The sequence below is a fragment of the Aedes aegypti genome, chromosome 2 (genome assembly GCF_002204515.2).
Source record: "Aedes aegypti strain LVP_AGWG chromosome 2, AaegL5.0 Primary Assembly, whole genome shotgun sequence".
Lineage (NCBI taxonomy): Eukaryota > Metazoa > Arthropoda > Insecta > Diptera > Culicidae > Aedes > Aedes aegypti.
In genome coordinates this window covers 79,485,993-79,507,521 of record NC_035108.1, presented here as the reverse complement: position 1 = coordinate 79,507,521, position 21,529 = coordinate 79,485,993, and the positions used below count along the sequence as shown (strand labels likewise).

General features: G+C 36.8%; 1 protein-coding gene across 2 annotated transcripts in view; it reads left to right on the top strand.

Moving 5' to 3' along the window:
* LOC5564718 (zwei Ig domain protein zig-8) overlaps window positions 1–21,529 on the top strand; it is a 1,087,201-nt gene that overhangs the window by 600,353 nt on the left and 465,319 nt on the right. The window contains exon 4 of one of the 2 annotated variants that reach the window (XM_021841332.1): window positions 15,920–15,994. In XM_021841332.1, coding sequence (XP_021697024.1) covers window positions 15,920–15,994 — 75 coding nt within the window. Of the gene's footprint in view, window positions 1–15,919; window positions 16,010–21,529 lie in introns of both variants that reach the window. The other variant, XM_021841330.1, reaches the window with a different exon arrangement.

The following is a 21,529-nucleotide window of genomic DNA, read 5'->3' as shown; positions in this document are numbered from 1 at the left end:
AACCGGAAGTCATCCACCAACCGGAATCGCAGGATCGACCTTGGCACCTATCCGGGCAGCATCGGTACCGGAAGAACTTCCACCTCCGGGGAAGTCTTCGTCGGGGTAGGGTAGATTCACCGCCGGGGACTATCCGAATAGTGCGCGAGAACCTGGAGTGCTAAATGGCATGCGTCCAGCACCGAGAGAACTTCCTTCGTCAGGGAGTTTCTGGCACCCATGGTATCGTGAGCCGAATGGCTGAATATGGCATGTTTAAATCACAAACTAGGAATACTAACAAATTATTAATGGGAGCCGAAGGGCTCAGCATGGCATGGATTAGGAACTAACAAATTAATGATGGAGCCGAAGGGCTTAATGAAGGGTGCGCGTAGCATGTGTCGCCTCTTCTTCGAAGTAATACCGCAAGGTGGTGCCGGAGAAGAATTCTTTACGGTGACGGTGTACCTAGGAGACTGTTTTTTAGTGGGTAGGCGCCCCATTGCGAATCCCACACAGTGCCAAACCATACACTGTGGCATGAGCATGAACAAATACAGGCCAGTCTTGAGAAGATTTTTTTAACTCCTAGAGATGCATGAAAAAAAAAAAAATGTATTAACATTGGCAAATAATGACTCGTCTATCATGAGACACATGGTGGTACAGTGGTAAGATATCTAATTCCTATTCCAAAGGTCCCGCGTTCGAGGCTTGCTGGAAACTTTTTTTTTATCTTCATCCAAATTTTGTAGCACCGTATATCTGATCGCAGAAAGTCTGAAAAAGTCGTGCCAAGTACGCATATAGCCTCCACTTTAGTAGGTATATTGGCTTTTCATGCATTCTATACGATTGAATTGATTCATATAGAATGATGTATAACAAAAGTTATACCAACCAAAATGTTGACTGTGTGAAGTCTCCGGAACCATTCGCAATTCCGCAGCGTCACCACTTTATTCTTCCTGTAATATCGCACCCATTCAAGCTGCGTTCCTACCGGCAGCTTCTCTGATTGTTCTTGTATGAGCATCGGGTCCGTCAGATTAGTGATTAATCCTGAAGCCTCAACATGATCGGCTAGCTGTTGGACTACCACCCCGAATTCGATGAAATTTGCTAAATGCTCCGCTCTTTGGTGGTATTGCATTGCAAACCTTCGACAGCAACATGTTAAAAAGTCGCTCAGGCCACCCATACAGCATTTGTGTCGTCTCAATGATCTTTGGAACCGATTTCGGTAAAAGCAACTCAACTGCCTCTAGCGTCTCTTCTTCCAGGCATTTCTCCAGTTTGCCCAAAAACGTTGGCAACTTTCAGGACAGGAACTGTCCAGCGGATAGCTGTGCCTTTTTCGGCACTCGATGCCGATTTTAATGACTACACTCAGCTTCTCCATGCCTCCGACGGCGGTTCTCAACCTTTTCTTCTTCTCCGGATGTCTCTGAACTCTCCACTTCACTTCCAAGGTTATTTTCCTCCTCTGCAGAGCTCTCTTCGTCCTCGAAGCTTCTTAAATCTTCCTCGAACGACTCTTACTTATTGTTGGACCTTCCGACTCTTGCTCGACTAATTTGCGCATTGTCTCACTGCGCCTCTTCCGGACCGACTTGGAAACTCCTGGATGCCCGAATGACGTCGAATCTCCATTGCGCCCGATCAAGAAACTTTCCGCCAGACTCGATGAACTCCTGGCTGACTTTTCAGAGAGCTTTTGAGCAACTTTCGACGTCGAATGCTTACGGTAAGCTCTTCAAGAATTGCGCGTACTCTCAGCAATCTGATCCTCATTTGCTGGCTTTGCTTTTCTCTACCTTTTCTTCAACGAGCACTTTCCCTGTCTTGAGTTCCTTCGGCATCATCGAGTTCTGCGCTTGTTTCTTCGAGTTTCCCGCTTCAACAGTTGCTCCTTTTCTTCGTCCGTCAACTATAAATTCGCTTCAGCTTCAAACCGTTGCAGCCTTTCTTCCATCTCCGTATGTCTTCCAGTTTCTTTCGATGGGCTTCTTCTTCGGTGATATTTTCGTTTATCTGGGCCATTTCAAACTCCAGTTCAGCCTCTCGTTTCTCCTTATCCATCAGTTCATGCATTACGTTTAGCTCTTGCAGCATCCCCACTTGCTTGTGCTGCAAAATTCTCCTGTTCACCCGTTCCCGCTTCAAATTTTTCTTCTGATTTTCGAGACTCTTCAACTCCTTCTGCAACTCTATTTCCAACTAAATTTCCAAAGCAGTGCTAAGTTTTTTTTTAATGCAGCTGCTTGAAACTATTTCATTGAACGAAATATAAGCAATCAAACATAGGGTAGGTGTACCAGTTATGGACATAGTGATTCTCTATTTCGCCATAAGTGATTACTTTAATGTCTTCAAATTTTGAAAACTTTTGTGTGTTGTAGTAGTTAGATTTAAGATACATCTTGATGTTAAAACATTCAAAAAGATTTAAAATGTGTAGGTTATCAACATTTCACATATGGCCAAATAGGGAACCACTATGGCCATAACTGGTACACTTTCCCTATATAAAATACGCTTCATTCCAGGCTATTTCTATTGCTGTCATCAAGCATGGGAAACATTCACTCGTATATTGCGTTTCTCTCTCTCACTTTCACAAACGGTCAAGAGCGAGATTGCCGTTTCTCCAACCAAGCTGAGTGTTTCAATTTCCGATGCGCTTTCTTCTTGTTCGCTGAGCGACAAGTTAGACAAAAACGGCAACAGAATGATTCGCTTACGACTCCTTGTGTGATTCTTTACATTCCGATTCCGCACGAGTGGCATTCGTGTTTGAGAGCTGAAGAGCGTTCACAGACTGGGAATACACAAGGCGAAATGATTCAGTGAACGCAAAATCTGTACATTTCGCAGGAAGCATTCCGTGACTGAATGGCGAACGCGTTCTTTCGTGTCTCCCATTTGAGAGCGGATAGGTGTTCTCTCCGCTCCGTATATCTTTTCATTTTTAGTTTATCTCAATCGTTTGCGATTCGTCGGGATTGCGCTCACCCTTGTAGCGTTCGGCAGTCACTGAACTTTCAGTGGCAGCAGATACTTTGCAGATATTTTATCGGTAGCGTTCGGGCGAGTGAGTGAATTTTCCCATGCTTGGCTGTCATACAGCCATTCCATGAAAAAATCGATCTATTGGAACACCGGATTCCGTGAAAGTTTGCTATTTTGTTTCTTATCCTACATAAGCATACACGTGTTTTTGGATTTTTTGATTAGGGTGATTTCCAAAATAGAACGACCAAAAAAGGTGGTAGGTCATTTGGCATAAAGCCGTTTGGCATAATGGTCATTTGGCATATAGTCGTTTGCCATAATGGTCGTTTGGCATAATAGTCGTTTGGCATGATGAGTCTGAAACAAAGAATTTGTTAAGATGACATTCGTTTTTACGTTTCTATTGAATCTTTCTGATGACATCAGGCTTGTTGTGGAGTCAATTGATACAAAATGTCACTTTATTCTATTAACATATGCTCTTGATTAAACTAAAGCATATAAGGGAAGCTATTGTTAATAGTAATTTATTATTTATCCAGAAATTACCCTTCTTTCAAATATTAATTCTTCATTTGAGTTCCGCTATTGGAATAAATTTTGGCACTGAAGATTTTTATACACTTAGCACAAACTTACCCTTCTTTCAAACCTTCTATGTTTTTTCTAAATATTATGTAACCATAATTATAGGTATTAAACTATTGATTTCAAATTTAAATAAATTTTACCTTCTTTTATGCATAGGCTGTTCTTTGAAGCTATTTTTTTTAGATATTCGTTTGCTTCCAACTGACAAAAGAGCGGCAATCGATAACATTGATCTGCTCAAGTTATTTGAGAAAAGTAAAATCGATTACTGCAGTTACTTTGATGGGATGTGCTACTTTTTCTCGAACGCCAGTTCCCCGAATATCGCGCTTCCTCAAATAGTCCACTTCTCCGAAAAATTGTGGTACTGCCGTCACTTTATACATTTCGGGGTGGTGGACGAACTGGCCATCTTATATGCACCCTTCTTTATTTAGTTGGCGGTTCTTTCGAGTTTTACCGTCCTCAGCATTTTTGCCAACATGTGCATAACCGAGAATAACAGAATACTTCCATCTTTTGATTGCTTATCATTCTTTCTTGTTCACTATCCAGCCACTGAAGACAATTATAGCACCTATTTAAACTGCACCACTTTTCGGGGAAACCGGTCATTTGAGGAAATAGCATTCGGAGAAAAAAGTCACTCGAGGAACTGGCATTCGGGAAAAAGTAGTACAATCACTTCGATGATTCTGGACCCAATTGTTGATGTATTTTCGTTTTATTATTTCGCAATAGTTTTCGGCGTCCAATCTTCTATTGGTTCAATCATAAATTTTGCCTTCTTTTAAAAATAGGCTGTTCTTTATATTTATACTGTTTTAAATTGTATTATTAAGTAAAGCTAAATGTTATTTTTATATTTTGCTGTTTTATCAATTCTTGCAATACGTGCTGTTATAATGATAATTACTTTAGAACCGGCCAATATCCAACATATATTTTTTTGCAAGCGTATGATCTCCTTTCGAGATATGCTCGAAAAAATAGTATCTCAATCACAAATTTTCCCTTCTTTCGATAATAGATGGTGTTTTTGATGTACACTTCCAAAATTAAAATTTTTATTGAATCGTTGAAAAGTTTTGGTTCAAATATTTTCATTTAAAAATGTGTTGGTCATTTGATTCATGCTGTGAGAAGATTTTTTTTGCGTTAGAGCCCTAAACATTTTTAACGGAAATTAATCTGCTCTCGTATAAAGGCTATTTTTGCACAATACTGCAGTCATAGAGCTCATAATATTTTGCAAACAAATTTCCCCTTATTTTATCAAGTAATTTTCATCAAGAATTCCGTCCAAACTGGGACAGAGCTTGATCTGCAGCGAGTCAATTCTAAGTCAATCATTATGCCAAACGGCCATTATGCCAAACGACCATTATGCCAAACGACTTTATGCCAAACGGCTTTCTGCCAAACGACTTTATGCCAAACGGGGTACAATCACCAAAAAAATCGTGACTTTGCAAAATTTTGATTTTTTTTTTAAATCATAACTTTTGAATCGCTTGACCGATTTTTAAATATCTTGGACGAAATGAAATCTAAAGATTTTGACTATTCAATAAAAATATAAAAATTTCACAAAAATTGGTTTTTCACATGAAAAAAAAACATTTCCGTTCTTCGTGTTTTGAAGGTCTCGGGACCAAAGGTGCTGATAATCTGTTTTGCCCATCTTGACGATCTTCCTTCTTGATTTATTTATGTTTTTGTTTAGAGTTACCTTTTCGCTCTCTATGCTCAACAGTTACTACTGACAGCTATGCTGCCTACACTCCGGCAAATGGGCTATCGAAATCCATAGGAACTCCTTATGAAAATTTGCCACAAGAAATCAGGTTGAAATTCCTAGATATGCCTAATGAAACCAAAATTTGAAAACAAAAAAAATTTCGCGGTAACCTGGAATCGAACCAAGAACCTTGCGATCGATAGACCCGTGCGTACACCACGCGCCTATCGACGCCTCGATGTGAGGCGATGCTAAAACGATACATAAAGCGTTCGTATTGCAATAATCGTTCCATATTTCATAAGGCAAAATGTATGAATTTCGATAGTCCAGTTCGCTGCGTGTATGTTACATTCAGGGTGGATGGATGTGCGGTTGTCGTGTCTCTTCGAGGAACGTCCAATAAAGGCTGCCCCAAATCTAAGCAATTTTTTACGGTGACAGCAACAAACAATCGCCGCGATTTTTTTGCTGTTTAGCTCTATGTACAGTTTTATAAACGTGTCTAAACCACAGTGACACGATTTCGCAACGATTTTCGTGGCATCGATCTAGATGGATCCATGCAAGAGTGCTTGTAGTGACACAACAACGAAATCGCGGCGATTTGTCGTCGTTGTCACTGAAAAAATCGCGTTGATTGTAGGGAACCTTAAAATAGTTTCAAACTGCTGCAGTTAGAAAGCTTAGCAATGCTTTGGGGCCTTCCTTAGCCGAGTGGTCAGAGTCCGTGGCTGCAAGGAAAGCCATGCTGAAGGTGTCTGGGTTCGATTCCCAATCAGTCCAGGATCTTTTCGTAATGGAAATTTACTTACTTTCCCTGCGCCATAGAGTATCATCGTCCCTGACTCACGAAATACGAACGCGAAAACGGTAACTTTGGCAAAGAAAGATCTCAGTTGATAACTGTGGAAGTGCTGATTGAACACTAAGCTGAGGAAAAAAGTTTCTACAATATTTCTGCTAACGATTTCTCCAGAATATCTCTTTTTGTGCGATAAAACCTCGATTATATAGATCATTATAGTGTTCTATCAAAATTCTCTCGAGGAATTTATCCTAAAATGTTTTCTGGAGTTCTTGATATTTTTTTTTTACATAATCTTAATTTTTTTTTACATAATCTTAACCTTAACCTAAATATACAAAGCACTTATTGGGACAACAGAATATTTTCATTTGAATTTACTCAGAGGCTCCTCCAAAGGCTGTTCCATAAAATCCTCCAGTAGATCGAGAAATCCTCCGTAAATTTTCTCTTTAACTTTTATAGAAGATTTCATTACAACATGCTCCAGATATGTTAAAGGACTTCCCTCCGGAATATTTAAGTGATTGATCCGGGAATACTCCAAGATCCTTTTTGGTAAGAAATTCTTCCACTTATTTCTTAAGGAATTCAACTAAATAATTTTTGGGATTCTTCCAAGAACTTCTTCAGGAATGCACAAAAAGTTAAGTCACTTTAATAATTTCTTCAAGAACTTTTTCAAGCCCTTTCCGCTAGTAATTTCTTCTTTCAACGTTTTCTTCAGCATTTTTTCCATAAACTCAGTAGCTTCTCCTGAAAGAAAAACTCCGTCATAATTTCTTCGAATCAATCCTCCAACAGTTCTATCAAAAATTTCCCAAAGAACATTTCCAAATTCCGTAGAGATTTCCTTCAAGGATCACGTCACGGATATCTCTCAAGGAAATTCAGACGAAGTTTTCATTAATCTCTCCAAATTTTTGGTTACAAAGCCTCTGCCCCAGACGGTTTGTAATGCTGGAAAATCGAAGATGATTGTCATCGTTTTTATTTTTATTGATAGTTTCCGTAAACGTTATTTGTCGTCATGGCAAACAACTCCATAACAACATCTCATCGAAACCATATCGCGGAATACAAATGGGACTGACAGATTTGAAATGACCCATATTGAACGATTTATGACCAACAAGCTACGTTCATACAATCAAACGATAGTAAACTTAGAATCACTTCATATGCCAAGAAATTTCTTGTTACTATATTTCTGCTGTCCCAGCCCATCCAGCTGATAGACCCTCAATCGCGTGAGTCCCAAGAGCTCATTTCATCCTTGAACGGGGAAATATTGTCATGCTCTTTGGAAAGGAAAACCAGCACTAATGTGTCCAAAAACAGATAATGAAAAAATTTGAAATATACGATCATTGAGTATAAATCAGCAATTATAGATTACAGAGCAGCACCTCAAAAAAATCTGTGAAAATCGTAAAAATATAGCAATAAACTATCGAAAAATATCATTCCAGAATAAAACTACCATGAAAAAACTGAAAATTAGCACAACAAAAATAGAAATTTTTCGAGTTGAAAAAAATTGCACTTCACACCTTGTGAACAGCAATATTTTTGTACAATTTGAATCAAAAACTTATTGTGTAATTTTTTCTTTATTTTTATATTTTCATTCACGTTTTTAGAACGCTTAGTTTCAATATGGTTTATATGCAGACAGACTGGACCAAGTGTTTTCTAGTGGTTCCAGTAAAACAAACCCCAGGCAATTAAAATATAAAAATATTGACGATATTTGCTGTAATAATGCAACTTATCCATTTGATGGTACACCTGTATCGATATGGCATCGAAAAAATCATAACTGATAAAGTCCTTAACGTCTCTTTAGTACGCCAAAATATCATCTAGTCCGGTCTGTCTGAACACCGATCATATCATATGGTCTAGTGCTAATTATTATTTTTTTCTTGTAACATTTTACACTACTCGCCATAAGTATGGGCTTTAGGACATTTCGTCGAATGACATTTGGTCGAATGACGTTTGGTCGAATGACATTTGGTCTAAAGTACATTTAGTCGAAAGTACATTTGGTCGAATGGACATTTGGTCGAATTATTTTGGAACACTTATTTTGGTCGAATGACGTTTAGTTGAACGGAAATTTGGTTGAATGCTTATTTTCAAATGGTTTATTGAAAGACCAATTGGTAAAATTGATTATTGTTTTCTAAGTTTTGCAAAATTCGTAGGTTAACGTATTGTTTTGAATAATCTGAATCATTAAATGGCGTTGAATAAAATAGGAAAAATGTGGAGAACAATACTTTTAACTAAGACTTTTTGATATTAGACTAATTTGATTCATAAATTTAATTTTGAAGAGAATGCTGCTAAGAGCTTCAAAAATGGTTGGGAAAGATCAAAGTTATGAAGAATTCACTGTTAAGAAGTAGCTTTTTCGTACATTGGCTGAGATATTTAGCTCTAGTGAATTTATTTTTCTTTGAATATATCATCATTCTTTAAAAATTGCTTAACAAGTTATTTTATTACTCAACGATGTGAACATAATTTTTTCATTATTTATTATTTTGAAATGTCATCGTTCTTCCTAATGAACTGCTTATTTTCATCTGATGGAAGCATTCGGAGAGAGTGCTCGGGATCATTCTTTGAATTCCGGGTCTTGCAGCGCTTACGGGCGTGGGTAAGATTTTTTAATGCGGAAATCAGAATAGGGCGATATTCAAAACTGAAAAGACAATAGATGGCTCTTTTTCAGTGGTAGTAAAAACGAAATTCTGAAGCAAAGAAAGCACGATGGAAGACGAACTAAACACACAAAGTTATGTATTCACTTTACACTTGATTTCTAATCACTACTTTTTTGATCCAGTTTCCTATTTACTTGTAATTTACGTTTTTATTTTCCATACGTTTTGACAGTTCTCCGACTATCATTCCTCCATGCGCTTGTGTTGAAAGTTTGAGAAATTTGAAAATCCAGCGTAGCGTGATCAGTGGAATACAAACAACAGTGTCATCGTTCGGCGGCCAGTGAAAGAAACTGAATGTTTGAAAGGTTGTTGTCTGTACTTTTTGCCGCTGGCGCCAACTGTTAGCGTTTAAGAACGAAATAATCAGTCGTTATTCTATTTAACGGCCTTACAAATTTGCTTCAAGGAAAACATTTATGGCGAAGTGAATGTAAGGTGTCGGTTACTCTACTTATGGCCAATTGGCTTATTGTGAATTCCAGCTTAATAACTCTGAATTATTAAAACTGAAAGTTTTGCCAATTCTATGTATTGGATAAGGGAAGACGAGTTAACTGAGGCGACAAAAGTTGGCTTGCTTCCATTTAAGATCAGCTTATCTCGAATCGCAGAACATACCTGATCGAAAAAAGCAACATGAAACGTCAAAAACGCAAGAGGTTGATCAATATGTTGGAAAAATTTTGTCAATCGCATATAGATTGTTGGTAAAATGGCTGATACTTTTTCAATTATTCAATCACCCTTGTATTAGCAACAAAATGCTGCTCTCGACGATAGTCAGACTAAACTTGTTTCCATACTATTTAGATTCAACCACTATCCTTTCCACAAAATGTCGGTTCGACCAAATAATTATATGCTTTCTGTTTGCAACTAGACTTTTTCGACCAAATGTCCATTTGGCGAAATGTCCGTTCGACCAAATGTACTTTCGAGCAAACGTCATTGGACTAAATGTCATTCGACCAAATGTCTTTCGACCAAATGTCATAGATTCATATGTATGAAATCGCATCACCTAGTATTACAACACCCCAGTTGAATATTGCAGCACCCCCCAAAAAATTTAGCATCACCTAAAAACAATAATATTTACGATGTAATATCTCGGAATCCTTACTATCTACAAAGTTGCGGTTTTCATCAAAGTTGTTCAGCAGCCTTATGACGGTTTATTTGGCGAAATTTCTAATGCATAATTTTGCCGCTACATGGCGCTAGTGTGCATGTTACTCGGTCAAATTCATTATACTCTAGCCCGTGATCCTGACCACCAAGAAAGTTGGTGTCTTCAGCAAAGTTATTAAGAAGCTTGAAAGCGATTTGAGACAGCACTGTTTAGTTAGCAATTTTGTCGCTACGTGGCGGTAGTGTGGATTACATTTGATCATATTATAGCAAGTTCTATCCCATGATCTCGACCACTAAGAAAGTTCATGTCTGCAGCAAAGTTGTTCAGAAGCTTGTAAGCAATTGCAGCACTGTCTAGTTGGCAATTTTGCCGCTACGTGGTGCTAGTTTGCATATTGTTTGGTCATATTCCAGTAGATTCTAGCTCATGATCCCAATCTTGAAGAAAGTTCTTGTCTTCGTCAAAGTTGTTCAGAAGCTTGAAAGCAATTTGAGGCAGCTTTCTGTAGTTCGCAATTTTGTGGTGGTTCAGGATCATTTGGCTGAATGCCGTTTGCCCGAAATTGAAAATCAATTGTGAAATACAGTTAGCATACATTTGTAGTGTATTTCTAAGCTGAGCTTCAAAGAACTTATTCAGCTTATTCTGAAAGAAGGATTTATCAGCGATATACAAGCAATTAGCTTCTAAGTGTTAGTTCAAGAAACAGTCAGTGCTGAAAGAAGAAAATCCTATATAAGCAATGATTTATTTCTATGCTAGCGGTAATAGCTGCCACAGAGGTTTTCACATTGCTTTTGTAGTCAGCTTTTGATAGTAAAAAATAAGGTTCACGACTTCTCTGGAAAGAACAGCCATTTGTAATTTGAGTCGTTAATACGAACCACGAACCAAACGGCATTCCGCCTAATGACCCATTCAGCCAGATGGCATTCGGGTAAATGGCATTCGGCCAAATTGCTAGACACCGTGGCGGTAGTATGAATGTAATTTGGTAATATTATAGAACTTGCTCAGAGGTCCTGCACAAATTACGTCACGCTCAAAATTTGCGGAGGACTCATACAAAAAAAAATGACATAGAGGGGGGGGGGTGCTCAAAACAGTTGAAATTTAGCGTGACATAATTTGTGTACCATCCCTCATGATCCCGACATTTTAGAAAGATCGTGTCCTCAGCAAGGTATTTCAGAAGCTTGAAAGCAATTTGAAGCAGCCCTGTTTAGTTATCAACTTTGCCCCTACGTGGCGCTAGTGTGCAAGTGATTTGGTCAGCTCTAGTTCATGATCCTGGACACCTAGAAAGCTCATGTCTTCAGCAAAGTTGCTTGAAAGCTTGAAAGCAATTTGAGACAGTTTGTTAGTAATTATGCTGTTAGCACCACAGGGTGTTGATAAATATATGCTTCTACACACTTCTACACTTCGGAAAAAAATCAAAACATGGTGGAATATTATATAATACAATATAAAATGATGTACTTGTTTGTTTTCAAAATAAGTATGCAAATATCGAATTTGCCAAATACCATACAGTGTTTCTTCAAATTGTTTTGAACAACTTTCTAGGTCGGGATCATGAATATGGAATATGACCAAAGTCACATGCACACTAGCGCCACGTAGCGGCATAATTGCTAACTAAACAAAGCTGCCTCAAATTGCTTGCAAGTTTCTGATCAACTTTGCCGAAGGCACGAACTATCTAGGTGGTCAGGATCATGAGCTAGAGTCTACTGGCATATGACCAAATTATATGTACACTAGCGCCATGTAGCGGCAAAATTGTGCATCCAAAACTCTACCTAATGAACGCCATAAGGCTGCTGAACAACTTGGCTGAAGACCTCAACTTTGCAGGAATTAAGGATTTCGAGATACTGCATCATAAATATTATAATTTTTAAGTGATGCTCAACTTTTCGGGGTGCTGCAATATTCAACTGGGGTGTTGCAAGACTTGGTGATGCGATTCCATACTTATGGTGGGTAGTGTAAATTTGTTAGTGCTCATTTCAATTATTTCAGTGCTAATTTTCAATATTTTATTGCTTATTCACAATTGTCCATAGAAGTATCGAATGATTTTGTCAGTGCTATTTTCCTGTGTGTGTTTTTTTTAATTTTGTATTACTAGCTGTTTTGTTCAAACTATTGCTTATGTCTTATCTTTTTTTGACTGCTTATTGATTAAGCAAAGTGTGTTCCTCTTATTTAAATGCTCGTTAATTTGGCTGCCTCCTGAAACCAACGCCCACTCTGGGAGATTTCTATTGGCCTTGGCCAACCGTAGCATGTCACAGAAGTCCAATTTTCATAAAACCCTAATTTCCAAATATGTTATAGAACTATCCCGTACCCGATATTTCATATCTCGATAACAATAACCATAGGTATAGTTGATTTTTAAGGCTACCTCGATGGTCCCTTGGATCGCAGTTACACTCCCTAACTCGGTGATCCCTTCAGTATCGAGTTATGGAGAGTTATCTACATTTGAAAAACAAAGTCGAACATTTATCTTCAATATCCATGTACAATAGTTAAAAACACATAATAAAATTGTGTTTCTTCAAGATTGGATTCTAAATGGGAGGATATATCTTAAGCCTTAATATTTGCAATAAAATTCAACTATTTTACCTTCACAAATACTCATGAAAATTAAGTTTTGGGCATATTTTTTGTGATCGATAACTTTTATCTGGTTTCAACATTTCTAGACACAAACATTCTTTTCATCCTTAGTTATTCCTTTTAAATTAACAATTTAACTTCAGTCCGAAAACTTTTCGTCAGGAACGTTTTCCCACTGTGTCATTGGGCGTTACATGCTAGTACGTTGTCTGGTGCGATGCTTCCTTCAAAGGACGAAACAGTGTCGTTTGCATTTTAACAACAATTTTAATTGTATGTGTGTTAAATAATCTAAAGAATCTATTAGAGAAAAATCCGCATGCCTAAATTTGCCTAAATATACTTTTCTTGGAAAAGTTAAGAGCTTAAATACGTATGAAAAATAACAATCTACGCAAGCCAAAAAAAAAGTTACTATAGCCAACCCTAAAACTTGTTCCTCAAAACTATTCATCATCAAAACTAGTAAAATATTAGAAACATGGAATGTTGCCATGATTTATTAAATCTGAACCACTGTGCATGTGAACCATTGCCTTTGGTGCCCAGTCTACCAAGCCTCCGTCGGACACAATATGAAATGGGACCTCATTTATTAGCGTTATGTGAGTTTCGGTCTGGCGAAACCACGTGGCCAGTATTACATTCGCATGACAGAGAAAAATTGCCGATCGATTTATTTCTGGTTGTAATGGTCTGGTTGAGGCAATTATTTCTGGTGGGATTCTGACGATGGTGGTTCGAACGCAGTGTCATCTGTTAAACGACATTTGATGATTCAAACAATTTTCGATCCATTAGCTCCCAGGTTGCAACGAATCGAAGTTCAGATTACCAAGAAACAACAGGTGCAATATGATACCAAGCCATGATCCGTGAAATTGCTTGCAAAGAGCAGAAGTGACGACTTCGAAGAAACAGCATCGAATGACGAATCGACCTGAAGCCAAGCCCGGAAGTAGCTGTTACGAGATGGTGGGAAATGTGTTGTGTGATGTTTAAGAGCAATTTTCAAAATTGAAAAACTTTGTGCCTCCACTGCCTCGGGACGGACGGGGCTCATAACTACGGTGCACTGCTGCTGCTGTTGCCTTAGAGCAATTTCCGATTTGGCAACGGCAACTTGTTCTAACTGTGCAGGGAAGAGGAAAGCGACAACGATGACAACCGTCAACAGCAGCAGTTGCCTTTTGGATTGCGTTCTTTGTGAGTTGATGGTTCTCAAACAATTGAAGTATGAGGACGTGGATGAAACGCAAGTCCACAAGAGTTTAGAAACGTCTGCGCGTCAGGAGAAGCAACCACCCTTTTCACGCACGAAAATATTTTACTTACCAACAACTCCGAAGAAGATGGGAATTCCAGCTCAAGGTTCCACACTCTTGCACAAATGGTAATGACACACGGTGGTGCAGCTTAGTTTTCCTCTCACAGTAAAGACGACGACGACGGCGGTTGCACCAAGCAGGACTGGTAACACAGCTCTTCTTAGAGATAGAAGATAGAAGATAGAATAAAGAAGATAGAAGATAGAAGATAGAAGATAGAAGATAGAAGATAGAAGATAGAAGATAGAAGATAGGAAGATAGAAGATAGAAGATAGAAGATAGAGATAGAAGATAGAAGATAGAAGATAGAAGATAGAAGATAGAGATAGAAGATAGAAGATAGAAGATAGAAGATAGAAGATAGAAGATAGAAGATAGAAGATAGAAGATAGAAGATAGAAGATAGAAGATAGAAGATAGAGATAGAAGATAGAAGATAGAAGATAGAAGATAGAAGATAGAAGATAGAAGATAGAAGATAGAAGATAGAAGATAGAAGATAGAAGATAGAAGATAGAAGATAGAAGATAGAAGATAGAAGATAGAAGATAGAAGATAGAAGATAGAAGATAGAAGATAGAAGATAGAAGATAGAAGATAGAAGATAGAAGATAGAAGATAGAAGATAGAAGATAGAAGATAGAAGATAGAAGATAGAAGATAGAAGATAGAAGATAGAAGATAGAAGATAGAAGATAGAAGATAGAAGATAGAAGATAGAAGATAGAAGATAGAAGATAGAAGATAGAAGATAGAAGATAGAAGATAGAAGATAGAAGATAGAAGATAGAAGATAGAAGATAGAAGATAGAAGATAGAAGATAGAAGATAGAAGATAGAAGATAGAAGATAGAAGATAGAAGATAGAAGATAGAAGATAGAAGAAACTACGGCTCAAGCTCAAGCACTCTTCTTTCAGATGTGAGATCTCTAGAGTTCCTATAGACACACCAGCCCTGCAAAACTTCGCACGGTTCGTTGAATACGCTGGGAAATATCGTCATCATCTTCCTCTATGAGAGAGTTACAGCAGCTTCTCCACGTCACATTGCACACAGAACGGGGCTCAGCTTAGGTTGGGACTCGGGCGTACTTTGGCACTGAAAACCAACCAGACGGCGAAAATATCCAGAAGATGTCAAGTTACTGCAGCAGCAGCTGGTGATGTTGCTCGCGAGAATTAAACTGAGGAGACACAAAGCGATTAAGATAAGCGGAAGAAAAACGCGCCATGACTGAATCCTGACACGTTGCACTGCATATTGTGGACTGTTACCATTTTTGTATATATTTTTTCAGAGGAGTGATGTGAACAAGAAAATACAAGTCGTCGGTTGGTATTGTGTGAATGTGGCATTTCCAGAGAATTACCTTTGTGAAAAATTTGTGTTGTAAAGTGCCGTCACATAGAATGAGTAGGTGCATCTCCGAAAATTTGTAACTGTTCAAACCTGATACACTCAAGATGAAGTCTTAGGAAAATCATCCAGCAAGCAGTATGTAAGTTTCTCGTCATATAAGGACCTTTTCCTGACGAAATTTGAAAAATCATCTAAATTCTTGGGATGTCAGTCTATTGAGAATGTTACAAATTTGTTTAAACATATTTTCTTAATCATCCATATTTTTTTCCAGTGAAGCCTGGAAAATCTGTAATATTTGAATAAATTTGGATGGTTGAATTCTAATTTTGGTTTTATGTCTACTCTAGAAAATGAAGGGTCATGAAATCCGTCATTTTGGATACTAAGCCAAACACATAATATATGGATGTGTGGCATCTGAAAATTTTACATGATTTTGTATCATTGCTTGTTTTGTGTTATGACAACATAAAATACCCAACTTTTTAACTCTTAAATATATTTGAATATTTGTATTCCATCTATATCTAGAAACCAGTAATTAACTTTTACTATTCTTCCTTGTTCTCTTTGCAGGTGATGGCGCACAACACTACCGTCCAGCTGGGCGGCGTGGCGTTCCTGGTCTGCAAGGTGGCCGGCGTGGACAGAGTGGGTGTACATTGGGTTTGTTTTGGTGTTAAGAATTTTTGCATTGTTGTGCGTGCGTTTTGGATGTGTTTCTTTTCTTTTCTTCCAACATTCCTTATTTACCTAATATTTCTGAACCCTATGAACCCTACAGCATAAGCAGCTCAATATTTTCCCATTTAATTCATATTTTAGGCTTGTTAGTTGCTAAACATAAGTCTTTTACATTGCATACTAGAATTCCGTCGCATACGAATTAAATAGGTCGTAAAAAAGGGCCAAAATACCCGTACGGATACGGACAACTATTCAGCTAGATCATGTGGTGCGTTCAAATCTCGACGATCCTAAATCATTAAAGATTGTAAATTTTCTCGACTTCCCAGTGTAAAGCGCGTGAATACTGGAAACGTGCCTAGATCAGTTTGATTTGTTCATGAACTAAAGGTCGTAAGAATAGGAGAACATAAATTACGTGTTTGTGGAAGAGAAATTCATCGATTATCTCTTGTATTACCTACCCCAGGAGAGCACCGAATTTCAGTTTACCTTGATTTAATATTTTTTAACGAAGTATTTTGATTCGTTACAGTCTCTTTATAATTCTTAGGATAATCTTCTAGTCAATAACAAAATGGTAGAAAGTCAAAAATTTAGTTGGAAAAGTTTTTACTAAATGTTTAGTATATATTCTCCATTTAAACTTCAAACCGTTTAGTCGCCTTTAGGGTTCCCTATGGGTAGTTTCCATATTGACTGGTGGGGGAATTTAATGACACAAATTTTATGTTTTGTTTCAAAAAAAAAAAAAAACAAATTGTCAAGACAAACTTTTGATAAGGGCCTATAGTGAATTAGTGTCAAAATGTCAAAGAATTAGGCACCTACAATTCGAAAGATATAGTATTCAAGCATCTTCTTCGTGAATTTGAAAATATTCTAACGATGAAACGAAAGTTATCGTGATTTGAAAGCTTAGAGCTATTTTGGAAGGGATATTCACTTACTTCAAAATATTCTTCAACGCTGCCAACATTATTTAAAATTTACGAAGAAGATACTTGGATATGACATGTTTTGAGTGCTTAAAGCTAATAGTTACTTGACTGGTTTATAAATTAAAAATGATGCACCATTGGGGAATATTTTGAAGCATGCGAAGTATACTTTTCAAAATAGCTCAAAACCTTCAAATCACGACCTTTTGTTAAAAAAGTTTCTAATTTATGTAGAAGATGCTTGAGTACTTTGTCTTTCGAATTGTAGGTGCCAAAGTCTTGGACATTATTTGCGTTAACAACGATTTCTGGCACACCGTGTCTAATAACGAACAAATGATCTAGCCACAGTTTGTTTGTTTGAATGCTGTTTCTCATGTATTGCGCAAAAGTTTTTGCGAAAACTTTAGATTATTTCCGGCGTGGCCTAATTAAACTTGTATTCAAGAAGGATGTTGTGAAATTGTAAACAACAAGCTTTGATCAGGCAATCTGGTAGCTTTTACAGTGCATTGGCGAAGCAATTGTTCGAAGAGCTGGTGGAGTAGTTAGTAGAGGAGAAGATTACTGATCTTGATGTCGGAAGTTCGATTCCCATTTACATTTTTGATTTCATTTTTTTTTCCTTCAAGTATTTTGCAACAAATCAGCAATCTCGATATAACTTAAATATATTGCAAACAGACTCCACCTCTTGCGCTTTTTGCGTTGCTATTCAGTGTAATTGTAAGTCATATTTTCAACAATTGACAACTCTGATAAGTTTCAAGAGATGATTTCATTGTTGAGCTGAAACAAACTGTGCTGCTTAAGATTAAACTGTTATTGAATGAAAATTCAAAAAAAAAATATCTCAGAGCACTAGCGGAAAAAAGTACAAATATGTGCAATTATTCACTATCCTCTAGTTTCCACCTTATGGTACAATTGGAAATAAATGTTTGACCTGTGACAATTTGGAACAAAAAAGTGTGGGATGTGTAAAGTTTTTATTGCATTTTATTAGCTTTTAAATTACATATAAAGATTATGCAGTATATTTTATTCAATGTTACCTTCAAAGTTACCATTGAGTTCTCTTTTTTCTTAAAAACTTTCAATAAAACTACAAAATATCTTGTTCTTATTGGGAATACCTTAAAAGTGCTCACTAAATAATTATACACAAGAAAACCTGAACAGAACGATCAGTTTATAGATCATGGGTTGATCTTCCAAAGTGGGGTTTACAGATTCCGCTATAATTTTCACAGTAGCTTCTGGGAGTCATAATGTTGTTATGGGTTGTAACGCAAGATTTATAGCATACAATAAACAGACGACACGGATACACCACGAAAGTTGAAAAAAAAAACTGGCCTCAGTGGTTCATCCCAAACAGAAAGTAACGATTTTTCAAGCTTGATTATTATGAACCACTTTATTCTACAATTAGCTTCGTTATAGTATCAACTAGCGCTTATGTTATTCTAGTTTATCATTGACTGTGATCACCGACCATACAAAACGAAGGGTAAGACTAGTAGCCCATACAAACTTTAAAACCCAATACCCAGCTCCAGGAGCTTACAAACGAGTTCAAACTTTGAGAGAGGCTTTTTAGCCAAAGGCATGAATTCAGAGAGTGTTCTGTTATTTTTCCTAATTCTGTTGTTCAGCTAGTCTTATGTAGAGACTCTTCTTTAGACTCTTCTTTAGATTCTCCTAGGAATTGATCAACAGATTCTAATAGAAAATGTAAGATTCATAAGGGTATCTTCTCAAGGATCACAATAAGAATTGAACCAGAAATTCGTCTATGAATTCTTCTAAGATTCAAATGTTTCAAATATTGTCGCTCAAGAATTTCTCAAATACCTACTCTATGGGTGTACCCTCATGAACTCCTTCTATAATAGTTCTAGCAATTCTCTCGAGATAACGCTAAAATCTTCTCCAAAAAGTCTTCTATAATATTTTCATGATTTTTTTTCAATTACTTCTTCTTGAGACAATATTGCTAATATATTTTTGTTTTCTATTAAAACCTTTTCAATGTGGAGATTTGCGTCATTATTTGTGATATTATTATTCTTAGGCTAAATATTTCATATTGATCTTACCTTTATTACTTACTAACTCTACCACTTTTTGCTATACTTGATGTTGAAGCAAACAGCAATGAGTAATATAGATCTACTAGCAGTATATGTGCCGTTAACTCTCCCTTAGACGATATACTGTTAAACGATGTTTTACCTTACTTACTCGATAGAATACAAACTCTTTGCAAGTCTTTACCTCACCTACTCGATTTTACCCAACTTAAAACAATCTGCTTCAATTTCTAGTACAAAGTCACCTCACTTACTCGATATTTCCTTAAAATTTCCGTTTTTTTTTTTAATTTCATAGACTTGAATATAATGAATAGAATAATATACGATAGCATAGCATAGACAAACTTTACATGTCAATCATTGTTACTCCGTTATTGATCGGAACTGGTAAGAACTGCACTTTCCGCTTATTCTCGAAGTACACATTTAGGCAACTCTCATATAATTGATCAAAAGCGGTGCCGACCAAATGCATACAGTCAGTTGGGATGAGAAAGAAACGTTAGTGTGTGATTAATGTTGCTTTTAGAGACCAAGAATATCTCTGCATCTCCACAACCACCACGGGGAGGGTGTTGATGACTGAGGGAAGGAAAAGATCTGGCAGTTACCTTTGGTGGGTGATGCTATCCATGGATAAGGAGGAAAAATACAGTTCTCACTGAAAATTAATTTTACATTTTTGTCTCATCAAAATTCATAACGTTGACATAATATTGATGAATGATTATGTATATTTATATTTTATGAAACACAACAATAAGTTTACATCGGCATTTGTAAAGACGGACCATCTATAGATTATTTAAAAATAACATAAACGTATTATTAACACGATAAAATGTTTTATCATAAGCATGAAACGAGCTCACCAGTTGGCAATCCATCTTTGAGTGCGCGTGAATATAATTTCTCACTGAACCGAACACGATTGATCTTGATTCCGTCGCTCATCCCACAAGAGTATGCATCGAAATCACAAGACCTCTACTCTTATAGAATTGAATACTAAAAATATTACCAACTTTTTCAGGGTAATGAAATTTATTTATCTTTCTGAATCTGTTCAAAACATGTCGTATGGATAAATCAGTTCAAATCAAAACAATTTCGCCTTTATTGTTTTGAATAGCGTTTTAAGAACATAAGTAATTGAGCAATTGAATAATGTGTGCTCTATCTCGCGAAACCTGTCTAACCTTTTGCTTCCATGAATATCGAATAATTCTTACAGGAAGCCCTGAGATGTTTCCTGCACTGAGGCAAAAATACTTAAGTATTTCAAAAAGAGTAGTTATGATCTGGCGCCACTATGATTATCTTTAAAATTATTTTGTTTAACTTATGATTTTGGTGGAGAATCTTGTAACTTATTTTCAAAAGTCATTCAACTATGAAATGTGTATAAATATGTGCCTACTATGGGGCCCAGATAGCCGTAGCGGTAAACGCGCAGCTATTCAGCAAGACCAAGCTGAGGGTCGTGGGTTCGAATCCCACCGGTCGAGGATCTTTTCGGGTTGGAAATTTTCTCGACTTCCCAGGGCATAAAGTATCTTCGTACCTGCCACACGGATATACACATGCAAAAATGGTCATTGGCATAGTAAGCTCTCAGTTAATAACTGTGGAAGTGCTCATAAGAACACTAAGCTGAGAAGCAGGCTCTGTCCCAGTGGGGACGTAATGCCAGAAAGAAGAAGAATGTGCCTACTATTTCAAGCATGCTCAAAAATGTCCATGATCAAACAACAAGTCATCAAATTCCGCTGAGCCTGTACCCATTATCGATATCGGAGCAGTTGTATTAGTGATTGATATGATTTTGTTTTCAAATTCTTAAACAGTTCATAAGTCTTAGTTAAGAAGCTTATGCTCCTATTTTTGAAATAATATGGCGTTCAATGAAACCATAATTTGGTTGACGTTTAAACATGATTTGTGGAAAACTTAAGTATTTTTGGCTTAGTTTAGGAGAATTTCTAAAAGAATTACTGCAAGAATCCTCACGAATTTGTTTGATAATCATAGTTTATCGATTACCATTTCCAGTTACACAATATAATGTGTCTAAAAAAAGTTTGGGATTTCTGAATCTTGAGCTGCTCTCAAAAAAGGATCAGCATGTTACAAATTTTGAGCCACATGTTGTCAAAATTATATAAAATTCAAACTGTGATTAAAAAAAAGAACAAACATGAACAAGAACTTCAACTTTATTGTAAGATAAAGTTTAATTACAGTTGCACGTTTGAATTTCGATTAAATAGTTTTTTTCAACATGATTTTTCTTGGTTTATGGAGTAAGTTAGAGCAAGAGTTTCTTTTCAAGATTTCAGGCTCAATTCAGAACAAATGTTATGTTAGCTCGAAAACTATTACTAAGGGAATTTTTACTCCGAACATCATTGAAAAAAAAATTAAAATGTTAGTCTTCAAGACCATTTATCGCAGAATAA